Source organism: Clytia hemisphaerica, unplaced genomic scaffold (genome assembly GCF_902728285.1).
Source record: "Clytia hemisphaerica strain Z4C2 unplaced genomic scaffold, Clytia hemisphaerica genome assembly, whole genome shotgun sequence".
Taxonomy (NCBI): domain Eukaryota; kingdom Metazoa; phylum Cnidaria; class Hydrozoa; order Leptothecata; family Clytiidae; genus Clytia; species Clytia hemisphaerica.
This window is the reverse complement of record NW_027103417.1, coordinates 986,079-1,009,693: the sequence shown is the minus strand read 5'-3', so window position 1 is coordinate 1,009,693 and position 23,615 is coordinate 986,079. Positions and strand designations below refer to the sequence as shown.

The 23,615-nt window shown below is 35.1% G+C and overlaps 1 protein-coding gene across 1 annotated transcript; it reads right to left on the bottom strand.

Annotated features, from left to right (window-relative positions):
* Window positions 1-2,819: 2,819 nt before the first annotated feature.
* Window positions 2,820-18,401, bottom strand: LOC136797702 (transmembrane protein 145-like). The gene is made up of 18 exons (XM_067054285.1): window positions 18,180-18,401; window positions 13,123-13,197; window positions 12,585-12,656; window positions 11,804-11,924; window positions 11,525-11,595; window positions 11,177-11,255; window positions 10,616-10,687; window positions 9,794-9,862; window positions 9,138-9,218; window positions 8,695-8,773; window positions 7,002-7,095; window positions 6,643-6,717; window positions 5,725-5,822; window positions 5,297-5,356; window positions 5,015-5,075; window positions 4,507-4,677; window positions 3,702-4,145; window positions 2,820-3,382 (listed from the first exon to the last, which is right to left on the bottom strand). The coding sequence occupies exons 1-18, from the start codon at window positions 18,261-18,263 to the stop codon at window positions 2,915-2,917; spliced, it is 2,274 nt and encodes a 757-aa protein (XP_066910386.1). The 5' UTR covers window positions 18,264-18,401; the 3' UTR covers window positions 2,820-2,914.
* Window positions 18,402-23,615: the final 5,214 nt, after the last annotated feature.

Sequence of the window (23,615 nt, the reverse complement as noted above, 5' to 3'; positions counted from 1 at the left end):
CAATCTCCGATGGCACGCCCCCGTCGGTAGTCAAGGTCAGTGCCCCCCCCCGGGTGGAGACTTGCTCAAAGATGCACTAACTGAATAAATTTGGTAGGCCCTATGTAAATGTTATCAAAAGAATAGAATCTTCGATGATTATCAATCCAAGGACTAATTGCTAGCTGGATACCCGGATAATTAAAAAGATTATAAATCATAACTTTAAGCATTTGAATAGGTCAACACGACAATACAATGTTCCCTGATTCATAAATAGAAAACTCTCTTACCGGAAACAAAAAAAATCTAATAGCGTAAGAATGAATAACCAAACCGCAGCTTTTTTTAAAAATATTCGAAAAAAGATTTTTATTGCTGCCAAAACAGAACTGATTCATCACATATCAGAAACGGAACTATAAAAAAATGAAAAAAACATTTAAAGATTTCCAATCCAACATAATAACAAATTGGATAGCATTACGATATCCTCAAATTTATTAATTTTAGGAAATATCTAATACTCGAGTCTCCTCGATTTTCTTCAAATTGTAAACACTCTTTTTTGAAAGAGCAATTATGTAAGAATAATGAGCAACAGAATCGTAAAACAAATAAGAACAATGCAAAGTCTGGAATTGAGAAATTTTAGGATCGAAGTGGATAAATTTTCGCGTGGATTAATTTTCACGGTTTTCGCGAGTTTTAGTCCTTTGTTCGATTAAAAAAACACAGATCTCTTTTCTAGTTACGATTCATATAGTCGCGAAATTAAATAAAGATAGCCATTTTCGCGAAATTTAATCCACGCGAAAATTTTAAAGACCCTTGATTCGCGAAATTTAATCCACGCGGAATCTCCCAAGTTCTCATCTCACGAAAATTAATGCACGTGAGAATTTATCCACCTACCTTAGTATCAAGTTAAAATACCTAAATAATAAGACTCAAGGTTCCAGACCTCGACAAAAAATGTCGACATTCAAGTTACAAGCTTTTAACTAAGTAAGAAAACAATAGAATTTTAACGTAAGAAACCATTTTCAAAAATTTCATAAATAGCTAGAACAAAAATACTTTGATGACCACAGAAGATTTCTTCAGGCAAAATTTCTTAAACCACTCGATTACACGTTTTTTTTATAAGAACAAACTATATAAGAGCATAAGGTTTCGCTGGCCAAAATGTTAAGAACAAGTAAAGAACATTTTAAGGCTTTGTGGACTCGATAACACCCAATTTCAGAGGATAATGGGTAAAAATACTCACAAAATTGTGAAAATAAGAACATTTTAAGAACATTTTTAGGCTTAAAACTCAAGTTAAGAACATCAGAGGGCTTCAAAAATTTTGGAAGTTCTTGTAAAAAAAAACGTGTATTCCTTTAAAAGAAAAGAGTGTATTTTTGATTGGGAAAGCGATGAAAAAAGAAACCTATAATCAAATGAACCGTTAAATATTTGGTATTCTATAATACTATGCAAAGTGCTGCTAAATAAATAATCTAAAATAAATACATATCAAAAGTGTACATTCAAAAAACCATTCATAAATGTGCATATTTACAACAAAAATAACAAAAACAGGGGTATATTTAGAGAACAAGGAATTGACGAATGACAAAAGTTTAAAAACTCTTAAGCGCAATGAAATTTCATGTCGGGAAATTAGGCTTGAGAATATCAAAATAAATATCAATATTTCCCCCATTCTCCCAACTGACAACTGAGTAGTTCATTGGCATTGACAAATCGTAAATTTCAGTCATTTAAATAAGACAACCCCTTAAAAGAATTTCTTAATTTGTTTAGATATTTTTAAGTCGTTTTACCAAATCAGACTAAAATTCAGAATAGATAGTTTTTGGGCTAAAAATCAAGGTCGTAAATATATTGATCGGTATTAAATATATGAATAATCTTAATAAAAATTTAAATATATAAAATAAGCAGGTTCGTTTGGTAACAATGTCCACGAAACTTGACTTGAGTTAGAATTTGATGATGAAAAGGTAATTTACAAAATTGTAAGATTATATTTTCTTCATCGATACGGACAAAAAGCCTCAATCCATCACCGCTAACCTACACAGATTTTCAACATCATAATGCGTAAATATAAATTTCCTCTACACTTCATTTTCGCTTTTTTCAGCATGCAATGGGCTCTTCCATGAAATATCCATACATGGGGTAGGTGGACAAACCTTTTCACGTTAAAAAAATTATTTGAAATGCGTGGATATCCCCTGGAAAACCGCATGATTTTCATAAAAAAACTTGGAAAAATTCTCTTTCTACCTTTAAGTGATGGTGGCTAGAACCCCCTGAAAATTTTAAAATAAGTTTTCACCTTGGAAATTCTTCTCGAATTACGCTCTGGAAATGTTCGTACACCCCATGTATGGATATAAAATGGAATTACCAAGTATCAAAACTTGATGTTCTCTATCACCAACAAAAAAGGTCACACTAAGACAGCTGAATTTTACCTTTCAAATAACCCCGACAAAACAGTTTATAAGTACTGATAGATGAAACTTCTAAACTTATTTTCGATAATATCTTTCAACTTTAGATCAGTACTAGGGCAGTACTAAGTTTAACCTCCCATCAACTCATGATACATTCGCTCACCATCTGGATAAAGCAATCATCCATCACTGTGTCTCACTTACATTCTGCCGGTTGGTAGCTTCGATCAAAGGTTTGCACCGTAATAGACTGTGTGTTCGAGTCTCGAACCCTTCCAGGCTCGGTGTTCAGAAAACATGGTGACAGACTCTCTCCTCACTGATATACAGTATCACTTCATATTTTCAATACTCTTCCCAGACGAAAACACTTTTATATTCACCCATCTTACTTCCACTATTGAAACCATCACCCCCAAGGGAACTATTTCAAGCACCAACAGAAAATATGTCCAATCTCATACCGTACTGTCAGAATTCTTCCCTAAAGGTGGTAACTTTCCACCTCTCAAGGGCGGTAAAGTGGAGGGTGCTGCAGATAAGGGCGGTAGATGATTCGGATCAGAGGGTGAGTTAGCTTCTGATTTTCTCTTCTTCTTGGTACTTTTCTTTTTCCCTTTCTTTTTACGTGGAGATTGAACTAATTCATTGTTTTGTTCATTTTGTGATTTATTCGATGAATTATTTTCATTATTGGTCTCTTGACTTGGTGAAGTTCCACCATTGTTTTGACTATCTGTAGGATTCTCCATATCCTCTTTAATAGTGTTGTTATTACTAGAATCTATTGGCTTTCCAGTTTGTGGTAAAGGAGGACTTTGTTCGAAATCAGGTGTCAGTGTAGGTTCTGGTATGAAGAAGTTTGGTGACGTCGAAGGAGGGTTTGGTGTCATTGGAGACAAATTTTGGGAAGGTGATGGTTTGGCCTGAAAAAGAATTTTGAAATACAAGAATCTCATTGAAATGTCACGTGATTCACGTCAATAATTTATTTATTCATCTATTTATAAACATCCGGGGCTAAGTTCGTATTTTCAGAAAATATGATAAGTTCTTCGTATAATGAACGGCTTACAAGGACAAAAAGTTGTTACTTTCCTCTTCAAATTTTAACTCTTACGCGACTAGAGTTGAAAGAAATGAAAATACACTTTTGAGTATACCAGCTATCTGTCAGGTTCTGACTGAAATTAATACAATTAATCTGATATCAAACTGTTCAGATTGAAGCAGAGTTATATTTACCGCAAACAATGACGTCATTTGTTGTTCTGTTCTAATCAACGGTGGAGGGTTTTTAGGAAGCTGTTCTTCTTGTTGATAGATTTCTCCTCCAGTGGTGACGAAATTCGAATTTTGTACAAAAGTTGATTCTGTGCGTGTTTCATTTTCGTTTTTCGTTTCTTTTTTTAATTTCGTATTTTGATTGGTGGAGTAATTCATTGGTGGCGGTAATGAAGCATTAGGGTGGGGAGAGGGCGTTGTTAGTCTATCCTTGAGATCTAACAAAGTAGGGCGGTTCGTAGAGGCATTTGGGCGATCGTCATTATCGTTATATGAAGGATTTCTACGCCCTAAAGATTCGCCCATATTAAGGGTATTATTAGTGTTGATGGAGGAGTGGCGACTGTTCATGGAAGAGGGAGGGCTTGCCATTGAACCTGTTAACGGACGGGTGCCTTCATTGTTCTGTAAAAAAAATTACAACAAAAATATTAAGTTGCAAATGTTGCACTGGTCCTAACTACTTTCGAACAAGACTAATCTTCGCGGAACAAATTTTCGCTTAAAACCGCGAAAATCAGAACCCACGAATTACAAATTGGGCTATTTTTATAAAAGAAATTTAAAAAATCCTTAGGAAAATGAAAGATACGTGTTCAAAATAAGACAAAACGGCGAAAATTAATTCCCGTAAAATACGATTTTTCGGATTATTTTTCGGCCGCAGAAATTACTTCCTGCTGAAGATATTTTTCTTAACGTAAATGAAACAAAATGAAAAGCTTGCAAGACTCATCGGTACAAAGAATTGGAATAAAATACTGACGTGCGCAGAAAACAAAGTATTCATTCTTCGTGCTAATTCAGCTTCCTCATTTTCCGGTTTGTACGTTGATCTTGCGAAATTCGGATTTGCCGTATCATCAATAAACCCAATTTGTGTTGTGCGTACGTGGTAGGGGAAATTCTTATTAGCTGCAGAAGGGCGTGTTAAAATCTAAAAAATAAAGAAATTCAAATTAGAAAATCAATGTAATTTGATTGCAAAATTTAATTATAGATTGAAATAACTTTTGCGTAGACCAAGGACATCCTTAAAAGAGAATTCAAAAACGAGACAACTGAAGATAGGAAGTACGTGATTATCTTAAATAAATGGTTTTAAATATTTCTCTTAATAAGCTCTTAGCAGACTCCCTAAGCACGTACAAATGCCATATCAAAGAAATGCAGCAGCAATCAAGATCCTTAGAAAGTCTGAAGTGAATCATTTTCTTGAAACATTGACACGTGGCACACTTTAATTCGCATAAAAGATGACAAAATTTACTCACCAAGAAAAATGCAAAGGCGCTGAAGGCGACAGACCTATCAACACCGTTCATTATCTGCTCTCTGAAAGAAGAATAAAAAGCTCAAATCAACAATCAAATCAGATTTGAAACAATAACGTCGCATATCAAAAGTCAAGGTTGCACACCTCAAACTGGCACGACAAAATAATATGGTTTATTTAACATGAGTGGACGTTGAAGTGATGTTGTTAGCCATTTGGGCTATCAGTTCAAACAGACAACTTGTGACAGGTTTAGAGAAAGATAAAGATGAAAACTCACCTAGCGTAAGGTTCGACAGAGCTTGCAGCAATCAAAACAATGATTGGACCACTCAAGAACCTGCCATGAAAAATGATTTTATGTTATCGTATATACCATAACACCATTTAAAGTGCTCATTTGAGTACATATTTTTTCTTTTATAAGCATTACAGTTATAACATACTAGGCTCAGATATGGCGAAAATTTAAGCATAATGGTAAGCACTACCTTGAGCCTACGAAAAATGTTTTTTTCCCGACTTTGGCTTTTTCTGGCTGGGATTTTACGGATTTTCAGTATTTCCCTAAATTTTTGCTTGAGATTTAAGTACCCTTATGAGCATTTTCAACCTTGTAAAGCCCTCGACCCTAAGCATCTCCGAGCCTGTTTTTGAATTTTATATAAAAAGGCGTAAGCTAAATAAATAAAACATGATGTCACTCACCATATTGTATAGAATGCGAAAAAAGGGAAATAAAAGAATCGTTTTTCAGCATAATTTTTCAACGTGAAGAAGATACCGTAACAAAACCATAACCAAGCCTAAAAAGAGAAAGAGAAGTATTAATCATAGAACGTCTGGTAATATTAGACGAAAAAGAAGCTAAAATTGAATTAAATTGCGGTCCTACTTCAGCCGTATTTATTTTCACATTTAAGATGTTTCGCATTGACTTAGTTTCGCGAATAAGCCAAAAAACTGTTGAAATTGCAAACGCCAAAAATAACACATTTATAGTTCATTGTAATCTGTTTTTTTTTTCAATTTCGCTTACGGATTAGATTACACAAACCGCCGATCTCACTGGATTTCGAAAGTTTTATTTTCGCGAAAATGTCGAAATTTAAATCTAGCAAGAAATCTCATCCGATTACATTCAATAAGTTCAGGATTAAAAGCATGGTCCGATCATTCTTCCAATTTTAATGTTTATTTATTTCGATGCAAATCAAAATAAAGATACCCTAGTAACCTGGATACAGAGACTCAGAAAAACTTCATACATGCATAAGTAATGGCAAAGTCCCTCCAAGGATAGTCTGTACACAGACCCGATATATATCTACGGCTTATTTCAAAATTCATTGCCATAGAGGGTCTGTTGTCATTGTCTTTTCTGATTGAGATTTTTCAAACCGACCGCTGTGATAGAATGCGGGCGAGAGAGGGGAGACGACGAGAGAAGTGTTGCTATTTATAAATCATACTTCATCGCAGAGGTCTCCGTACGGGAATTTTTTTATCAAACAGACAATGTGCACAGAGTGTACATAGAAACGATAAACGTGAGAGGAGGGTATTTGTTGTTGCAAATCAAAAGTAAGACAAACAAAAGCATAAATTTCCAATAGAAGAACTTACAATGACTTTCATTATACATAACCCAACACCAGCAGGACTTTCATAGATGTATAACACTTCGCCTGGGTCAAACGCCTATGATGAAGCAATATTGATTAAAATAGTTAATAAGTTAAACTATCACATTTTCCACGTATGTTTAGGTAAGCGAAATTCCAGCTTATTCTGGGTAACAAGGTAGATCCCATTTCGTTTTATTGACCTCGAAGGAAATAGCCAAGTGAGCAGGTTTTGAACCCTACAAGATTCTCCCTTGAATTCATGCCTTACAATGATGTATCAGCGTGAGAAATGGTCTTCATTTCTATTCACAGTTGAGTTATGAGTATGATAAAAAATGCTGAATTCGAAAAGCTTACCTTGGCTTCATATATAAACAAAGAAACATAAGCGATACCATACAATGTACAAAATACCGATAGTTTGATCTGGCCAGCTGGACTAATACGAGCCCTATAAACAAAAGCATCAATTTTTTATTGTTTTTAGCTCGAAATTAAAAAAAAAATTGCATAAAACTCAGACCCCTCCACAATACCAATTGTTATTTGATCAATATTAAGATTATCATACATAAAGTTTGAGAAACCGCCACTTTGGGCTGTTCCATTAAATTCCCATACAGGGGGTAGACGAACTTTTTCAAGGCAAGAAAAAAAGACTCTTAGAAATTTGATACCCCCTGGAAAATGGTAACATTTGTAAAAGAACCCTTGGAAAAATTATTTTTATACTTTAACAAGTGATACTTTTATGGACCTACCTGGTTATGCATTTAACAAATATAATTGATATCTACGTGAGCATGTCCGTTAAACAATCATTCAGAACAGAAATAGTGACGATCTATTAAAATTAGTCGTTTGGTTCTTATAAAAAAAATGTTTAGAAACCAAAATTTCATGCTCTTGAAATAATCTTTCATATTCAAGACTTTGTGAGCAAAAAAACATCTCACTCATTAAAAAATTGAGTAATTTGGCTAAGAACATTGATGTATGCCTATTAATAGTGATTCTTATAAATAAAGATGCGTTTTTTTAGCTGAAAAATTATTTTTTTACAAAAATCTGCTCGAGCCATCTTTTACCTACTTTCATGTAAAAAATCAGAAAAAAAGAATGATCCAATGTTTCACAAAGTCCAAAAAACCCTTTTTTAGCCGTTTTTTGGCCCAAATTTGCCCAAAAACATTTTTTTCGAAAATCGGGCTCCGTCACATTTAAGGGTTTATAGTTATGCATCTTTGTGCAAAAAATCATAAAGAATGAAAGAGCCAATCTCGAGAAAAGCTAATACCTAAGTAATTGATAATGTGCTTATAAAAAAATATCGAATTTGGCCAGTTTTTCTATAAAAACACGCTAAGCAACCAAAATTTCATGTCTAAACACACATACTCACTAAAAGTAAGCCCTCATGAGCAAAAAAAACATCTATCTCATAAAAAAATTGAGTAATTTGACTAAGAACATTGATGTATGCTTATTAATAGTGATTCTTATAGATAAACATGCGTTTTTTGAGCCAACAAAATTTTTTTGCAAAAATCTGCTTGAGCCATCTTTTACCTATGATGGTACCCTACTTTGATACAAAAAATCAGAAAAAATTAATGACCCAATTTTTCACAAATTCTAAAAACCCGTTTTTCAGCCGTTTTTTGGCCCAAATTGGCCCAAAAAATTTTTTTTTCGAAAATCGGGCTCCGTCACATTTTGGCCACTACCATTTTGCACCTTTGTACCAAAAATCAAAAGATTCCTATGATTCAATCCTGAGAAAAGTTGGTAACAGACGAACGAACGGACGGACGAACGAACGGACGGACGAACAAACACAGGTTAATTTATAGGACCTCCACCGGGGTAGGTCCAAAAATGAGGGTGGACGAACTTTTATCCCCTGGAAATTCTTATATAATTACCGACTGGAAATATTCGTTCACTCCCCTGAACAGTTATAAAATGAAATGCCCCATTGGTACATGTCTGGAAAAGGGCTTAGAAGAATTCCCAAAATATCCGGACAAAAACCAGTAGAAAATCAAACCTGGTAATAGTCCATCCTTTTCCCAATAAAATCAACAGCACGACCAGCAGTGTATCACTTATACAATGACAAGCACGCCCTGAAAAGAAAAAAACTCACTTTGTTACAGTGTTAAACTTATTCATAGTACAATGGCTTATATAATAATCGACAAAATTTTAAAATTTTGTAGGAAAGATACTTTTTGTTTCTTTATATATGAACGAATACATTATTAAACGTGAGAACCGAGCTAAAATGCTATTCCCAGGCCCCCAGAATCTAAAGGTTCTTACTATTCTCCAAAGGTTCTCAGATTCTCAGTCGAACCGTCTTGGATATCCTTTCAAAATTATGATACAGGTACGATTAACACATAATATAAATGATAGAACTTTTGGACCCCAAAATCAGTCATTGCCAGACTGGAAAAGCTGGGGAAATTGTTTTAGGTCATTTCTTACCAATATTTTTCACGCCTTTAGAAGGTTGTCCAGATAGACCATACTCAGTGTAATACACTATGTTGATAACGATTGACATTACTGAAAGAAATAATTCGAAACAATTAGAAAATGACTTTAATCCAAACGCACCAATAAGAGGAGAAGAAAGTATAACTTGTTCTTAGCACATGTTGTTTTCCAACACCATCATAAAGATATCGGTAAAATTGTGGCGATCGTATGGTGTACCCAAAGCAAAGAGCAAAATCACATCAGAAAACAGCGTGAGAAAGTAAAGCTTATAATCTTTCACATGTCTAGATTTAATTACGTGCGTCTATTCTAGACCACCCTACTCCTCCCCTACCTTTATGATTAAGACATTAAAAATAAACAAAATCTAATAATCTGACAATAGAAAAGTTTTAATAAAAAAACATTGCGAAAAATTCACCTGTAATTAATAAATACGAGGTTCGAGGTTGAGTAAACGTAGCATAATTTGAACTAGACAATAACATTTTTAATCAAACTTAAGTCTTGATCTATTTATTTGAAGATTGAAGTGAAACTATGGCAAATGGTGGGCTAAGCTTATGCAAAAAGGCGTCCATAACAATGCTAAGAACACCTTTTTAATCAAAGCTTCTAGCTATTTTAAATCAAAGACTTACATTCGAGGAATATAGCCCACATATACAATTTGTACGTTGTATGGAAAAGTTGGCGCGTAAGTAAAGTATCTAAAGATGAAAAGAAATAGATTGATTAAATTGCTTTTCGCTTGGATTTCTTGTGAGTGCGAAAGAATTTCTCACTACGTTAGGATAAGAAGGTTTTTATGCATTCTTATTTCGGACACATTGTGGTCGACATCTCAATACAGATGGAAAGCTGGAGAAATACTTAACTCGATATGGGAGCTAATTATGTCGACTTTACTTTTAAGGCCGGTCTCCACTTGCGCGCGCTTCAATCGCATATTTTCGAGCAAAGCTTCCACACTATTGGTCAAAAGAAAAATGAAGCAACTCCATTGGCGCGATCTGACGTAACGGTTGAAAAAAGTTGAAATGTGCTCAACTTTTTTTTCCAGCGCGCGCTACATTTTTAAGACGTAATCTTTTTTCCAAGCAAAAAGGATTGGAGTCAAAAAGTGCGATCACAGCGCGCACAAGTGGAAACCGGCCTTTAGCCTTTCAAAAAAAAAAAGAATAGCTGTGTAGGATCTGAAAATCGATAAAAATGGATGAAAAAACATTGCAAATCACTTTGGGTTTGAAAGAGCAATGACAAAATGTCAAGACATTAGCACAAACAAAGTGTTGCCGGTTCGAATTCCCCGTTCCTTTCAAATTTACATTCAGTTCATAGATAGTCAAGCTAGTGGGCCATGGACCCCGTGAAACAATGTCCAAGAGCCCTAGATTAAGGTTATGCAATTACCAACCCTAACTACATTACTTAGCGGGAGAATAAACGAAGGTGACACTTACATGCAACGATACCAGACAAAATGAAGAGGGAGAGAAAGAAAATCAGAAACACAATGTCAGTCTCCAAGATATCTGAAATTTTAGAAAGAAAATGAATATTCAGTAGTTTAGCGAGGCCAAATCAATAGTAACCAAATATAAAAAAAGACCAAACTATATACCTTTTCGACCGTAGTCGCGCGGTCAGGCGCGTGCCACTTAATCATTTAATTATCTCCCTAAACTCGATCCAATCCTTTTTTGACACATTTTTCTATTGTCTATAGGTGCGGAAAAAGGACTGGGACGGTTTTAGTGGGATAAAGCGGACAAAAAATGCCCGCACGGCAATTGGCTGAAACTCTGCAATGATCAAACTGTATTTTTATTTTATTTTGTATTTTAGCTGTCCACTTCGTATCAGTTTGAATCGTAGAATTTTATATACATTTATATACATAACATATACATAAAATATTTCAACTTCTTGTAAGAAGAACCAATATACTTTTGGAGATCAAGAAATTAATGATAAAATTTACAAAGGAAAAACGAAGTAATAGAAAAATAACAGTAAAATACTTTTTTCATCAGCTGAGAAGTGTTTTGTCCAGAATGTACGCCCATTGGTCATCACCATTCGGTAATTCAACTGTAAACCCTAAAACCAAGATCAGTAGGAAAGAATTGTATTTTAGACCTTTGATGGAAATTAAGAATGTGGACTGTTTCAAAACTATTGTGAGAAAGTGACCAATTTGACGTTATTAAAAGACAGTATGTCAGTGAAGAAAAGATTCGTGTTTAGTCTCAAGTTCGTAAACTTTTTTTAACATATTATACGCTAGAAAACTTCGACAAAAAAACTTGAAGTACAAAAACTATTGACAAAGCTTCCCAAGAGAGCACAACTCATCAATTTTATGATACCTGTTTGGCACCACAGTTGGAGATGACGAGGTACCACCATCGTGGACGAGCTGAAGACAAGGTGCGGTAGCCTGTAAAGGAATTTTCAAAAGTTTTAATAAGAATATATTTTTAAGACTTACGAGTTTATAAGCCTATCCTCTCGAAATTTTATCAAAATTTTTAGAATTTCCCGGATTCTCTTGCCGCAACTAATTCAGAGTTCTTCTATCAATTTAACAGGCTCCTCAAAACTTTGTTGTAATCCAAACTTTAGATTTCAGGAATTTCAATACTTACTTTTACAGCTGATTTTTCGTATACCATCTCTGATAATACTTTGACATCCATCCGTCCGATTCTCAAGATCCAAAATCTGATTCCTTTGACGACTGACGACACTAACTTTTGATGGGCAAGTCTAAAAGACAAATAATTGAAAATAATAATAGGCTCTTTAAGGGGACTTACTTTGGCTAAATTGGAGCCGTTTAAATTACAGACAGGTGAAATTTGTTTATATACTTAACAGTGCCGTAGGAAGCATTTTGAAAATTTGCATTTGAAAATTTGAGCTCTAGATTGCTTGAAAATGCACTCAATTCAGCTCAATTGTGACAATTATGACAAATTAAAAAAGAAAAACTTTGCATTTAGCAAAATAACCATTTTTGAAAAATTATTGGGGGGGGCATAGCCCTCCCTTGCCCCCCCCCCCCCAGTTGCTACGGCACTGCTTAAAAAAATATGTACTTCAGTTGTTCTAACCCTATACCCTAGTTTGTCTGAATTTTAATGTGCGAGAATAGGATGCTAGACAATGGCAAGAACTAATTTTGGATATGTCTTATTTTAAACAAAAATTTATCAAAATTTTAGTTCTCGATAAAATTGACTCAAAAATTCTAGGATTTTTGCTGCCCACAAAGTTATTTTTTACCAAATTAAGTTCCCCTAAGGTATGTGATGGGGATGTTTATTATGTTACTATACAAAACTTTGACCGCTTATCTTGAGAGGTAATAATTATTATATATTTCAAAATAACATAAATATTGTTAATTACGATCATCTTACTCACCAAAGATGGGGCAGGATATACACTCTCCCATTGTGAATCATAGTACAAAATTGCATCCTGGCAGCAATATGACTGAAACAGTGAAAATATATAGAATACTTCAGTTCATTTAAGAAGTTTAGAAAACCTAGGAAGACTTTGCTTTTGATCGAAAGGCGCTTAGAAGTGTGATTGATGTGTTCTTCATGTCAATAAATTTACACTCTCGTAGTTGGCAACACCCTCCGAAACCAATCTTAGAAAGTGACTTAGCCTTCATAAAGAAACCTGCAAAGAAATTCAAATCAATTTAATCCCCTCTTATTTCAGAATTTCCAATTTGTGCTAAACCATGAAAACAATTCGAAAATCCAAGTACTTGAAATTCCTAAAGGAATTATATACGAAGGGATTATGAAGGGATAATAATGTATGAATAAAATCAAACCTTAGTCTATTTTGCCAGCCCACTGACCTTTTATTTTAATTGACTTAATATAATTAATGAAGTTGGTCTCACCTAACTCGAAAATAATATAAATGATAAAGCAAAACAAACCTCTGGGTACTCAAACACATAGTCTAACACCCCATTATCTGTCTGATAGCAGAATCTTGCAATGAAATGCCAATCCTAAAAAAGAAAACAGTGAAGCTTCACTAAGAGATAAAATATACTTCATCGCCTGCTTATTATGATTGTTTGGGAACAGGTGATTAGAAGCAAAATGAGGGACCATTGCACAAAGGTAGATCATTCAGCTACAGTGCATAAAGTTATGGGTTCAGCACTGAGCCAGACCTTACCAAAGATTCCAAATTTGTACTTTTAGACAGAGAGACATTAAGATGACTTTCTGCTTCTAAATGTTTAGTAATTTAAAAGACATATCAAGGATAAGCTAAGGATATCTTTCTTTGGATAGACAGCTATATGAAACAGGTCATCACACTCAACTGCAAACATAAGAATTACTAAACTTACTGAGTAAAAGAAAACACTTTACATCTCTGTTTATTCACTTTTGCACACGTGTATTAAAAATTTAGGTTAATTGTTTATGTCTAATCCTATCAATATCTACCACAAAATGGAATTGAGTTTCGAGTTGGGATGAGCTTTCAACTGATACATCAAAAGTAATTCAAAGTTTGCCATAGCTGTTTGGTTTAAAAATGCGAACTATCGATATCTAAACTTTTCAATATATCTATAGAACTACTGTAACAGACTTTTTGAAATTTTGTAAAAAAGATCAACCTCCTAAATAATTTTACTATGTTCTGTGAAAGAATCATAACCATTAGTAAAATACTCGTTCATCTATTTAAGATTGAAAGACAAAAATTTGCAAAGAAAAACAAACCTTGAGCACAAAAAATGCTTTTAAAAAAACTTTTTTCCATCAAAAAAAAAACCTTTATAGATTCACTTTCCCCAAACTTTAAAGAAGTCTCTTCTTAAAATCAACCAGAATTTACACATCCTTTCGTCCAAAGTAAAAAGACTTGTGTATTCTCTTGCCGCCATCGTGTTTTAGAATGAGAATTATTTCCATTCCAGTTTGCATGGTATTTTTCACTTTCTCTTTCTTTAGTATATACAATAATAAGACACGGGATTTGAGTCCCGTGAAGAAACTGCTTTATGACTTTTAGTTTTTATTGCTGATGATCAATACCGTCAACAGCTCTAACTTGGGACGATTGGTCAAAACATGGGATTGTTGATATCTGGCCTGTATTTTCACTTAATAATGCTGAATCACTTTGACAACAAAGTTGTTTTGATAACTCTAACTAAGTTTATCAATCAAACTTTCACCATGCAATAATCACAACCAAGTATTTTTAAAGTATTTTTATTTTTGAAGAAGTAATAAACAATTTAACCACACATACCCAGCTCACATCTTGACATTATTAAATTGTTTTGTGTTGTTTTTCCCTAGAGACTTTTTCCAGCATGTGCTATTAATTGATGTCAAAATTACCGAGTGTTGATAACAGATCTCACAATTATTTTCCGTGGAAGAACAGACGTTTTTTATATCTGTGTTCAGTCGCATTTACGCAAAGATTTTTTCCTTTTGCGGCTTGAAAGCATACCTGGCGAAAGTAGCGTATTCACATTATTTGCTATCTATGATTCGCAGTAGCAAACATATATTAATTAAATGACTTTGCAGGTTCAGTGAAATGGTGGCCGAATTGCAGTCCCATGTTTTCTCAGATAGTCCCAAGTTATAATAGCCGTTGACAGTAACTATTGTGAGATCGGGTAGCTTGCATCAGTGGAGGCTAACATGCATAGCCCTCAAAACAAAGTTAAATTAAAGCAAAAATGGTAGAGTAAAGCTGCGAGGGGAGCTGCGTAGTTGATTTGTTTTGAAATTTTGCTGCTTTGATTGGTCAGTCATTTGATGACTATGCAGGTTTCCCTACACTGATGCAAGTTACCCGACTTCACTGCATGATTCACGTTTATGTTAATTAGATGACTTTGTGGAGGTTCGTTGAAATAGTGGCCACCGAATTGCTGTCCCATATGCATATGTTTCGTCATAGTCCCAAGTTAGAGCTGTTGATGGTAGATGAGACATAAGTTGAGAGAACATAATCTTTACAACAACATTATTTCTAACTTTTGATTGGAAAAATTAATTCTTATCACTCTTTCTTTACAGATATGCTTTACTTCACTGTACTCATGGATTTTGTGCTTTTGAACACAAAATTATCAACTTTTATTTTTTAATATCGTGAAGGTGGAGTGAAGGTGAACGTAAAGGTGAAGTGAAGGTGAATTGAGCCATTCTAGAAAATTTTTGTTACCTCTGTCGGGTAATTTTTTCTAGCCTCGGACAGTTAGTCACACTAGCGTCCCGCCAAAATGCGTATCAAAGATTAATGCTGTGAAAGCGCTATATCGTTTACTTGACTCTCAAGCAGAAAAATGCGCCGCAAAACTTCTAAAGGGATTCATGAAAAAATAATCCGGCACTTTTTAATGAAATTAACATTTATAAAAACTTTGAGAAATTGCCTAAAATTTGAGCCATAGATTAAAAAGTTTGAGCCAAGCCAACCTTGAAAACTAATTTGAAGATCAACTTCCCAAGAAAAAGATCTACGGGGGAGGCGGAACCCACCTAGATCCGCGCACCGCCGAATAGGCTATCTCCCGGAAATTTTGCTGCACCTCAAACAATGACCCATTTACATACGTGCGGAATTGTTTTTACTTTAGCATATAAACAAGGCATTAAAAATTGAAGCACTGTTTTGGGAATTGAATGACAAATTTTGGTTGGTTGATTTTGGCTGCTGCATGTTCGTTTTATTTTGTTTCCAACTTTCAAGTTTTAATTAATATTGTCTTGCGAACTTGATTCAGGTAACTCTCATCCTTGTTGTTGAAATGTATCCTGTAGATGACTGATGTTGTTTTTTCTGAAAGCTTAATTTCCTAGTGTGACTAACTGTCGGAAATAAGTTTTCTTTTCTAAGCATTTAAACTTGCAAGAGAAGAGGCCCAATCTAAGTCTGACGTTATGCAACAAAGCCGTGAAGAAAAGTCAGCGTATTATCATGAAGATACAGTTTGCCTTCACCCAATGTACATATGGTTCGAAATAAGCAGATATTCTCGTTACGCCATCAGTGATTGCACTGACCATAAAGCTCCTGCAGTCATGACAAGCATTCAACCAATTCTTGATGAACTAGTGAAGACTGGTGCTAAGAAAATAAACTTTATTTCTGATTTGCCAACATCTCAGAACCATGTGCTGGTTATTTCATTCATATTCTGAATAATAAAATTGATATTAAATAAATAGATTTGGCTTGAAAGTGGACATGGTAAAGGTATCCCAGATGGCATTGGGGCAACAGTAAAGAAAGCTCTTAAGGACATCTTATCATTCAATCCAGACCATTCAATCCAGACCAACCAGTCTACACCGTTCACGATCTTCTTATTCTGTGTAACCTTCAAGAGTCTGTTCCCTCTAATTTTTGTCCTTTCCACAACATTATTTGAGAACTAATTTATTTTATTTAGGAATATATACATAAAAAGTCATACTTATGATTTTTAAGCAATTTAAAAGTGTAAAATTGAATACTAAATACTTTAAACCATGAATAATTGCTTTCTTGACAGTTTTTGAAAACAGTTGCATACTTAAAATTTCAGATTATGTCCTTTCCGCAACAGTTTGGTAAATTTTGATAGTGATAAGTAGTTTTAAGAGCAGAAAACAGTTGTTCTAAGTTGGTAACTAAGCTGGTCTTTATTTTGACCCAGTCTTGATGTTCCCCATTCAACAGGAAATTTTAAATGAGCTAAACTTGGTTTCAATAATTTCTTAACAAAAATTGATGACTCTACGAGAATGGTAAGGAAAGACTTAAAATTATCAGAAATCTTTAGGGCAGACTTCAGATTCAAGAAAGGACAATACTATAACTAACTTTTTAGGGCAAAATATTAGTTCCTAAACCAATTTGAAATTTGGCATTTTGGTACCCTGTTGCGGAAAGGACATGTACAACTTTGAGTAGAATCGCCCTAGTGATGGTCGGAAATTTCACTCTTTTTTGCCTTTTTTAAATCAATTGCCTTGGAGATTCATACATTTTCTTCTCTCACCTTGGAAATTTTTAATTTTGGTGAAGACTTTTGCCTTCAGCAATCCTGTGCTGTCCGCCCCGGACATAGAAATGCTGGAAAGGCCCATGCCATTGAATGTTGAAGGCGCCGCAGTGAAAAATAACCAAAAGTGAAAAAAAGTTGAGCTTTCCTCTAACGACCCTCGACATGGCCCGAGAATTCTCGGGCCTCTTCGGGCCATGTTCGGGCCGAGAGACCCTATCAATTCTTTTGGCCCGAACATGACCCGAGTCATTCGGGCCATGTTCGGGCCATGTTAAATGTTAAATTGATTCAGCAAGTCCAGTCAAACAAAATAGTACAAAATTAGATTTGTCTGTTTTGTTTATATCGCTCAAAAAAACTTTACGAGCTTCCCGTGCCGTGGACACGCTTCAGTTTAAAACCAGGACCAGTTTACTAGCAAATATTTCCACCCTAAGTATATATTTATAACTATGTTTTCATACTAAACCAAATAAGACATTTAATATTTATATGAGTTTGCAACATTCATATATTTAATATAATTAAGAGAAACCAAGTTTTTCTCAAAGAAAATGTTAAAAAAAATCAGTCCTGAAATTACACGCCTGTTTAAATCATGTTTTCAAAAATTGGCCCGAGTGTGGCCCGTGCGTGGCCCGCGTGTGGCCCAAACACGACGGCCCGAATTCTCGGGCCAGCTCGGGCCATACTTGGGCTTTACGCGAATTGCAATAAAAGTTTTGGCCCGAGAATTCTCGGGCCATGTCGAGGCAGGGTCGTTTCCTCTATAGAATAAAAAAAAAGAATCAACAAACAATCTTTAACTGCAAGCCTCCAATATTTTGCCAAACATGTATACTTTTTCTTGGCGCACTCAGTATAACAATGCCTTAATTTTCAGTAAAATATTTATATCTAGAACTGCACTGCCACTGCACTGTGTGTGTTGTGAACTGACAACTCATACTCACCGATTTTGTTGACAAAGCACCATCCAATATCAAAGCATCGCCAAAAATAGATGATAGAAATATTAATGAGACGAAAAGAAGCATACCAAAATACTATTGATTTGAAAATTCATTTCAAATCAACAAGATTATAAAGACTTTTGAAGCAATTTTCAAGGATTTTTTTAAAAATGTTTTTCGATTCTGATTTCTCTGTCCACGGCTTCTCTACCATTTTAGAACAAAATATTTTTCGAAATCGAAAGTAAACAAGGATTATCAGGGGGTTTGTAACGTTACTTCTTTCGATCTTTTCTTTCAAAATAAATTCTTAAAATTCAATAAATTAATATTTTTCATATGATCATAATACATTGTATTTGAGACGAAGTTTCATTTCGTTTGTTAGAGTTTCTATATTATCAAGCATCTTGTAAAAGGTTTGGATATCACCCTGTTTATCTTATGTTACGCAGACAACCGTGCGAAAACATACCGCTATCTTCCTTATCCGCGTCTCTCATGATATAATCTAGTCTCCGGTTTGTTGGGCTATGGGTTGAAATATATTGACGAGATTTTCTCTTCGCGAATTTTTTGTGCATTTGCTGGTTGTTATCCCATCTGTGGAACATTGTGAAGTAGGAATTCTTCCTTTCTCAAGTCGGAACTCTTAGCGCTGTCCAGACACCCTGGTTCTGTGCATGCATGCGAGACACATATACCATCATGACGCATTCATAGTAATATGACACTCTAACTACGCGGGAGAACACATAGCTCGTTGCAGGCGCAGGACGGGATGAGTGACACCACAATGTCTGGCATATCACCCACACTCTTGTATCAGAGTATAGAGGTACATAATTCCAATTCCCCTCATATGGTATTGGCTGACCCAGGCGAAGGTTTGTCCTTGTCAAGTGAACCGCAGTACTACAGTGGACATCGAACTCAGACCACCGATCGAGACGGGAGTTTAAGAGCGATGAAAACCACATTAGTACGCCTTTTACTTAATTGGGGTTAATTACACATTACACAAAATTATTTACATATAGATGTATGATTTCCTTGCATAGATTGGAAATTGATGGGTCAGTTTTGTTATAATAATTTCGGGATGCATGCATGCAATCTACCTTATTAAGAGTTACATACCTTTTGAAGGAAGGGTAGAAAATCGGTGTCGGTAGAGAGGGTAGATTTTGCCGGTTTATCGGTGAAACTTTTACTGAAAGAGCTATTTTTGCGAGGTCGGTTTTTAGTTTAGAAGTTCCGTACGCCCCCAAATTACAGTGCAGCTCTTGAACATTGAGATTGTACTGTACCCTTAAACTTGCATTTTTACCAAACGTTTTTGATCCTTATTATACAGTGTAATTTAATTTCATCTTATTTTGCTGAAGCCACCTGAAAATAAGTCAGAGAGATGTCGATAGATTTTTAGTTAGACTTTCAATTCAGCAGTCCCCAAATACACTTTTACAAAGTATCCCAGCTAATGAAAGACTCTTGTAGTACACTCTCTGCCAAAAGTACACCCATACAGTACATTTTACGGGTCTTAAAAAAAGCCTATCCTTAAGGGAAGCACATCTTGCTCAACATCCGTGTCAATGCACTGTTTACAAAGTTTTTACGAAATTAAAATCGACGAGTAAGCAAACGATATCACCTTTAAGATTGTAAGCCGTACAGATTTTTTATAATAAGGAAATATGCTGCTAAGGTTCGAGCCCCCTCCATTAGCCAGTTTTTTCGTAATAGCATTTTATACAATCTAACGATGGCAGACAATGGTTGGTTGACCCAATAAGCATGCACACGTTAAAATTTTGGAGAAAATCATTATTCTTAGGATTAGATCAAATCCCAACAAAAATTTGGCATTTTTATTGCACCTTTCAGAATCGCTGGGTAATAATTGGCTAATCTTAGACTAAGTTTCCAAACTCGATGATGGTGGTATTCTTACCATGTTCTTATATTTTTTGGCCAATTTCATCATAAATATCCTTATAAATCATATTCTTAAAAAACATTTATCAGGGGTGGTCAAATCAAAATTTTCAGAAAATGGGTAAAAATGCTAAGCAACTCCACCCCTGAAATAGTGAGTAGCTTATTATACGCAAAAATATGTAGATATGTGTAATATCTAATCTATTTTTGTCTCGTTTTTTTTAGAACCCGTTTAGTATTGGGGTATTGGTAAAATATTTGGTTGTTTTCAATAAATTTTTCCTACAATAAAACGGATTTTATTCACCAAAAGTAAAAACATTTTCATTTGAACAGCGAACATGTCTGAACAAACAAGAGCAATTGAGGTAATACAGTTCCGAAGGAAATCTGTTTGGATATGGAGAAATCCTTAACTGCAAATATCGTGACAAAAAATAGAACAGAACAAAAATATTCTATAAAGTACATGATAAATAGATGTCAGAAATGCCTTATTCCATTGTATCTTATACTATTCTTCACACATGATTAATCAATGGACAAACATCGTCTATCAATATTGCCAGTAAGGAATAGACTTGCAAAAAGATCAATTTAATTACAAAATTAGACAAGAGACAACTGTTCCGTTCTCAACATTATTTAGCAAGCTGAATTGGTTCCTTGAACAAACATTATTATGGCTGTAATATATAAAGGGCTTTTCACACGGAAGACAAAACTCATATTTCAAAAATATTACCGACAATATGAAGATTATTATAATTTNGCATACTTTTTTTGCTATTGTGTGGAAACCATATCAGCTTAAGGGCTCTGACCATAGTCAGAAAATAGATTTTAGTATCTGAACATAAAAGTTATGTTTTAGATTCATTGACACTTTTAACAAAGAATTGCCTTTATAAATTGCTTTTCAATCAAACCCCTTAAGAGTAATTAAGAACTTAATTGCAAAAATGACGTTATGAACTTTAAAAAGACGTTAATAATATGTTGCATCACCTTCTTTTATAAAAAGTGCTAAGTTTTAATGGGTAATTAACCTTTTTGTTTCGAACTTTTTTCCAACTGTTCGCAAAGAATTGAACTATTTTAAATTTTGCGGAAAATTTTTCTAAGAAGATGTGTCAAAAGTTATGACTGTTTTTTTAAGCAAAATCCAGATGAAAAATTGATGAAAAACCACTATTTTGAAGATTTCGAGACAAAGAGGCATTTACAAAAATTTTCCGCAAAATCTTTTATTGTTCGGTAAAAGATACACCATCTACTGCGAACATTTTTTCAAAATGTTTTTTCTTCATCGAAACTAAGCTCTTCAAAGTTGAAATACTCTTCCTCGCAAAAGTCTTCATTTTCTTCTTCATCAAATCTTTTCACTGCAATTTTTGAATTTTCAGATTCAGGAATAGTTTGTCTAACATAAAATGTATAACATACCATAGTTTTGTTGGTTACATCAGTCAGAAAACACATTTTAAATACGGCAATTATGAAATATTCACTATGGTCAGAGCCCTTAAGTAAACTAATTCACTTGAGATTGGTTTCCACAGGTAGCAATAGAGGAGGGGTTTGTAGGGGTTCGAAATACCATTTCCCGTCAAAGTTTTTGCTGAATCCCAGAATCCCGAAAATTGAAAAGAATAATAACACCGTCACAACAGTTTGTACAGGTTCAAATACTGGCAAAATGACAAAAAATAAGGCCAAATACCGTCACCGTCTGATTTTGAAATACCGTTTTCCCGTCTTTTTGTTCGTCAAATCTCGTAATACCGTACTAAAAAAGGGCCAATCCCGTCACACCGTAAAAGTACAAACCCCTCCCAAATAGAGAGAGTTATGTCCAGTACTATGACATATTACAGCTGGCAGCCAGCGGCAGTATCCCACACAAGTTATCTCCATAATGTGATCTCAGACTTAGTTTTGAAACACAATTTTATAAATGGTTATGTTAATATAACGTTAATAACGAAGTTGAAAGTCGTTCTCGGTAAAATTCTCGGAAAAACGACAAATTCTCGATAAACACTCACAAAGATAAATTATGGCAGCACACCATCCCACCTATTATCTCTATAATACGATCTCAGACTTAGTTTTAAAAACAAAATTATATCAATAAACCCTCCTTAAGACAACTAAGATGGAAACTCGTGAAAAAACGACCGAATAAACACGTTTCTGATCAGAATCCCAGCGCGCTATCCGTTGAGCCACACTGGCACATCAAATCACAAAATTTGGAAAATTATAGAATGAAAAAAAACGGGGTAATGTTATTATAATATGGGCAAAATTGCCCCTTTTTAAACCTGACTGAAATTCGAGCCGTTACTAGCAACCCTGCGGGGCCCAAGGCGCCGAGTATGCACCCGGCACAGTGACAAGCCGTTACTAGCAACCATTGCCTAAGCAATTCCGAACAACAAAACCCCCGGAAGATTTAAAATGTCGGAATGATCACTATACAAGAGTTTTTTTCCGTTTTGCTCGTGCAGCCAGCAGCAAATTTCATGAAAAAAAAAGAACGAAATATAACACACGTGGCCTGGCTATTTTGGCACGTGGTGCTATGGGGTGTATAGGTATATAGGTATATGTACCCCACGAAATCCGTGCCAACGACAGACTTCGTCCAACAGTTTTGCTCGTGCAGCCAGCAGCAAATTTCGTGAAAAAAAGAACGAAATATAACACACGTGTCCTGGCTATTTTAGCACGTGGTGCTATGGGGTATATAGGTATATAAGTATATGTACCCTACGAAATCCGTGCCAACGGCAGATTTCGTCCAACGGTTTTGCTCGTGCAGCCAGCAGCAAAATGAAAAATGAAAAAAACAAAATATAACACACGTGGCCTGGCTATTTTGGCACGCGGTGCTATGGGGTATATAGGTATATATACCCCAGGATATTCGTGCATACGGCAGATTTCGTCCAACGGTTTTGCTCGTGCAGCTAGCAGCAAATTTCGTGAAAAAAAAAGAACGAAATATAACACACGTGTCCTGGCTATTTTGGCACGTGGTGCTATGGGGTGTATAGGTATATGTACCCCACAAAATCCGTGCCAACGGCAGATTCCGTCCAACGGTTTTGCTCGTGCAGCCAGCAGCAAAATGAAAAATGAAAAAAACAAAATATAACACACGTGGCCTGGCTATTTTGGCACGTGGTACTATAGGGTATATAGGCATATAGTGCTATGGGGTATATAGGTATATGTACCCCACGAAATCCGTGCCAACGGCAGATTTCGTCCAACGGTTTTGCTTGTGCAGCCAGCAGCAAATTTCGTGAAAAAAAAGAACGAAATATAACACACGTGTCCTGGCTATTTTAGCACGTGGTGTTATGGGGTATATAGGTATATAGGTATATGTACCCCACGAAATCCGTGCCAACGGCAGATTTCGTCCAACGGTTTTGCTTGTGCAGCCAGCAGCAAATTTCGTGGAAAAAAAGAGCGAAATAT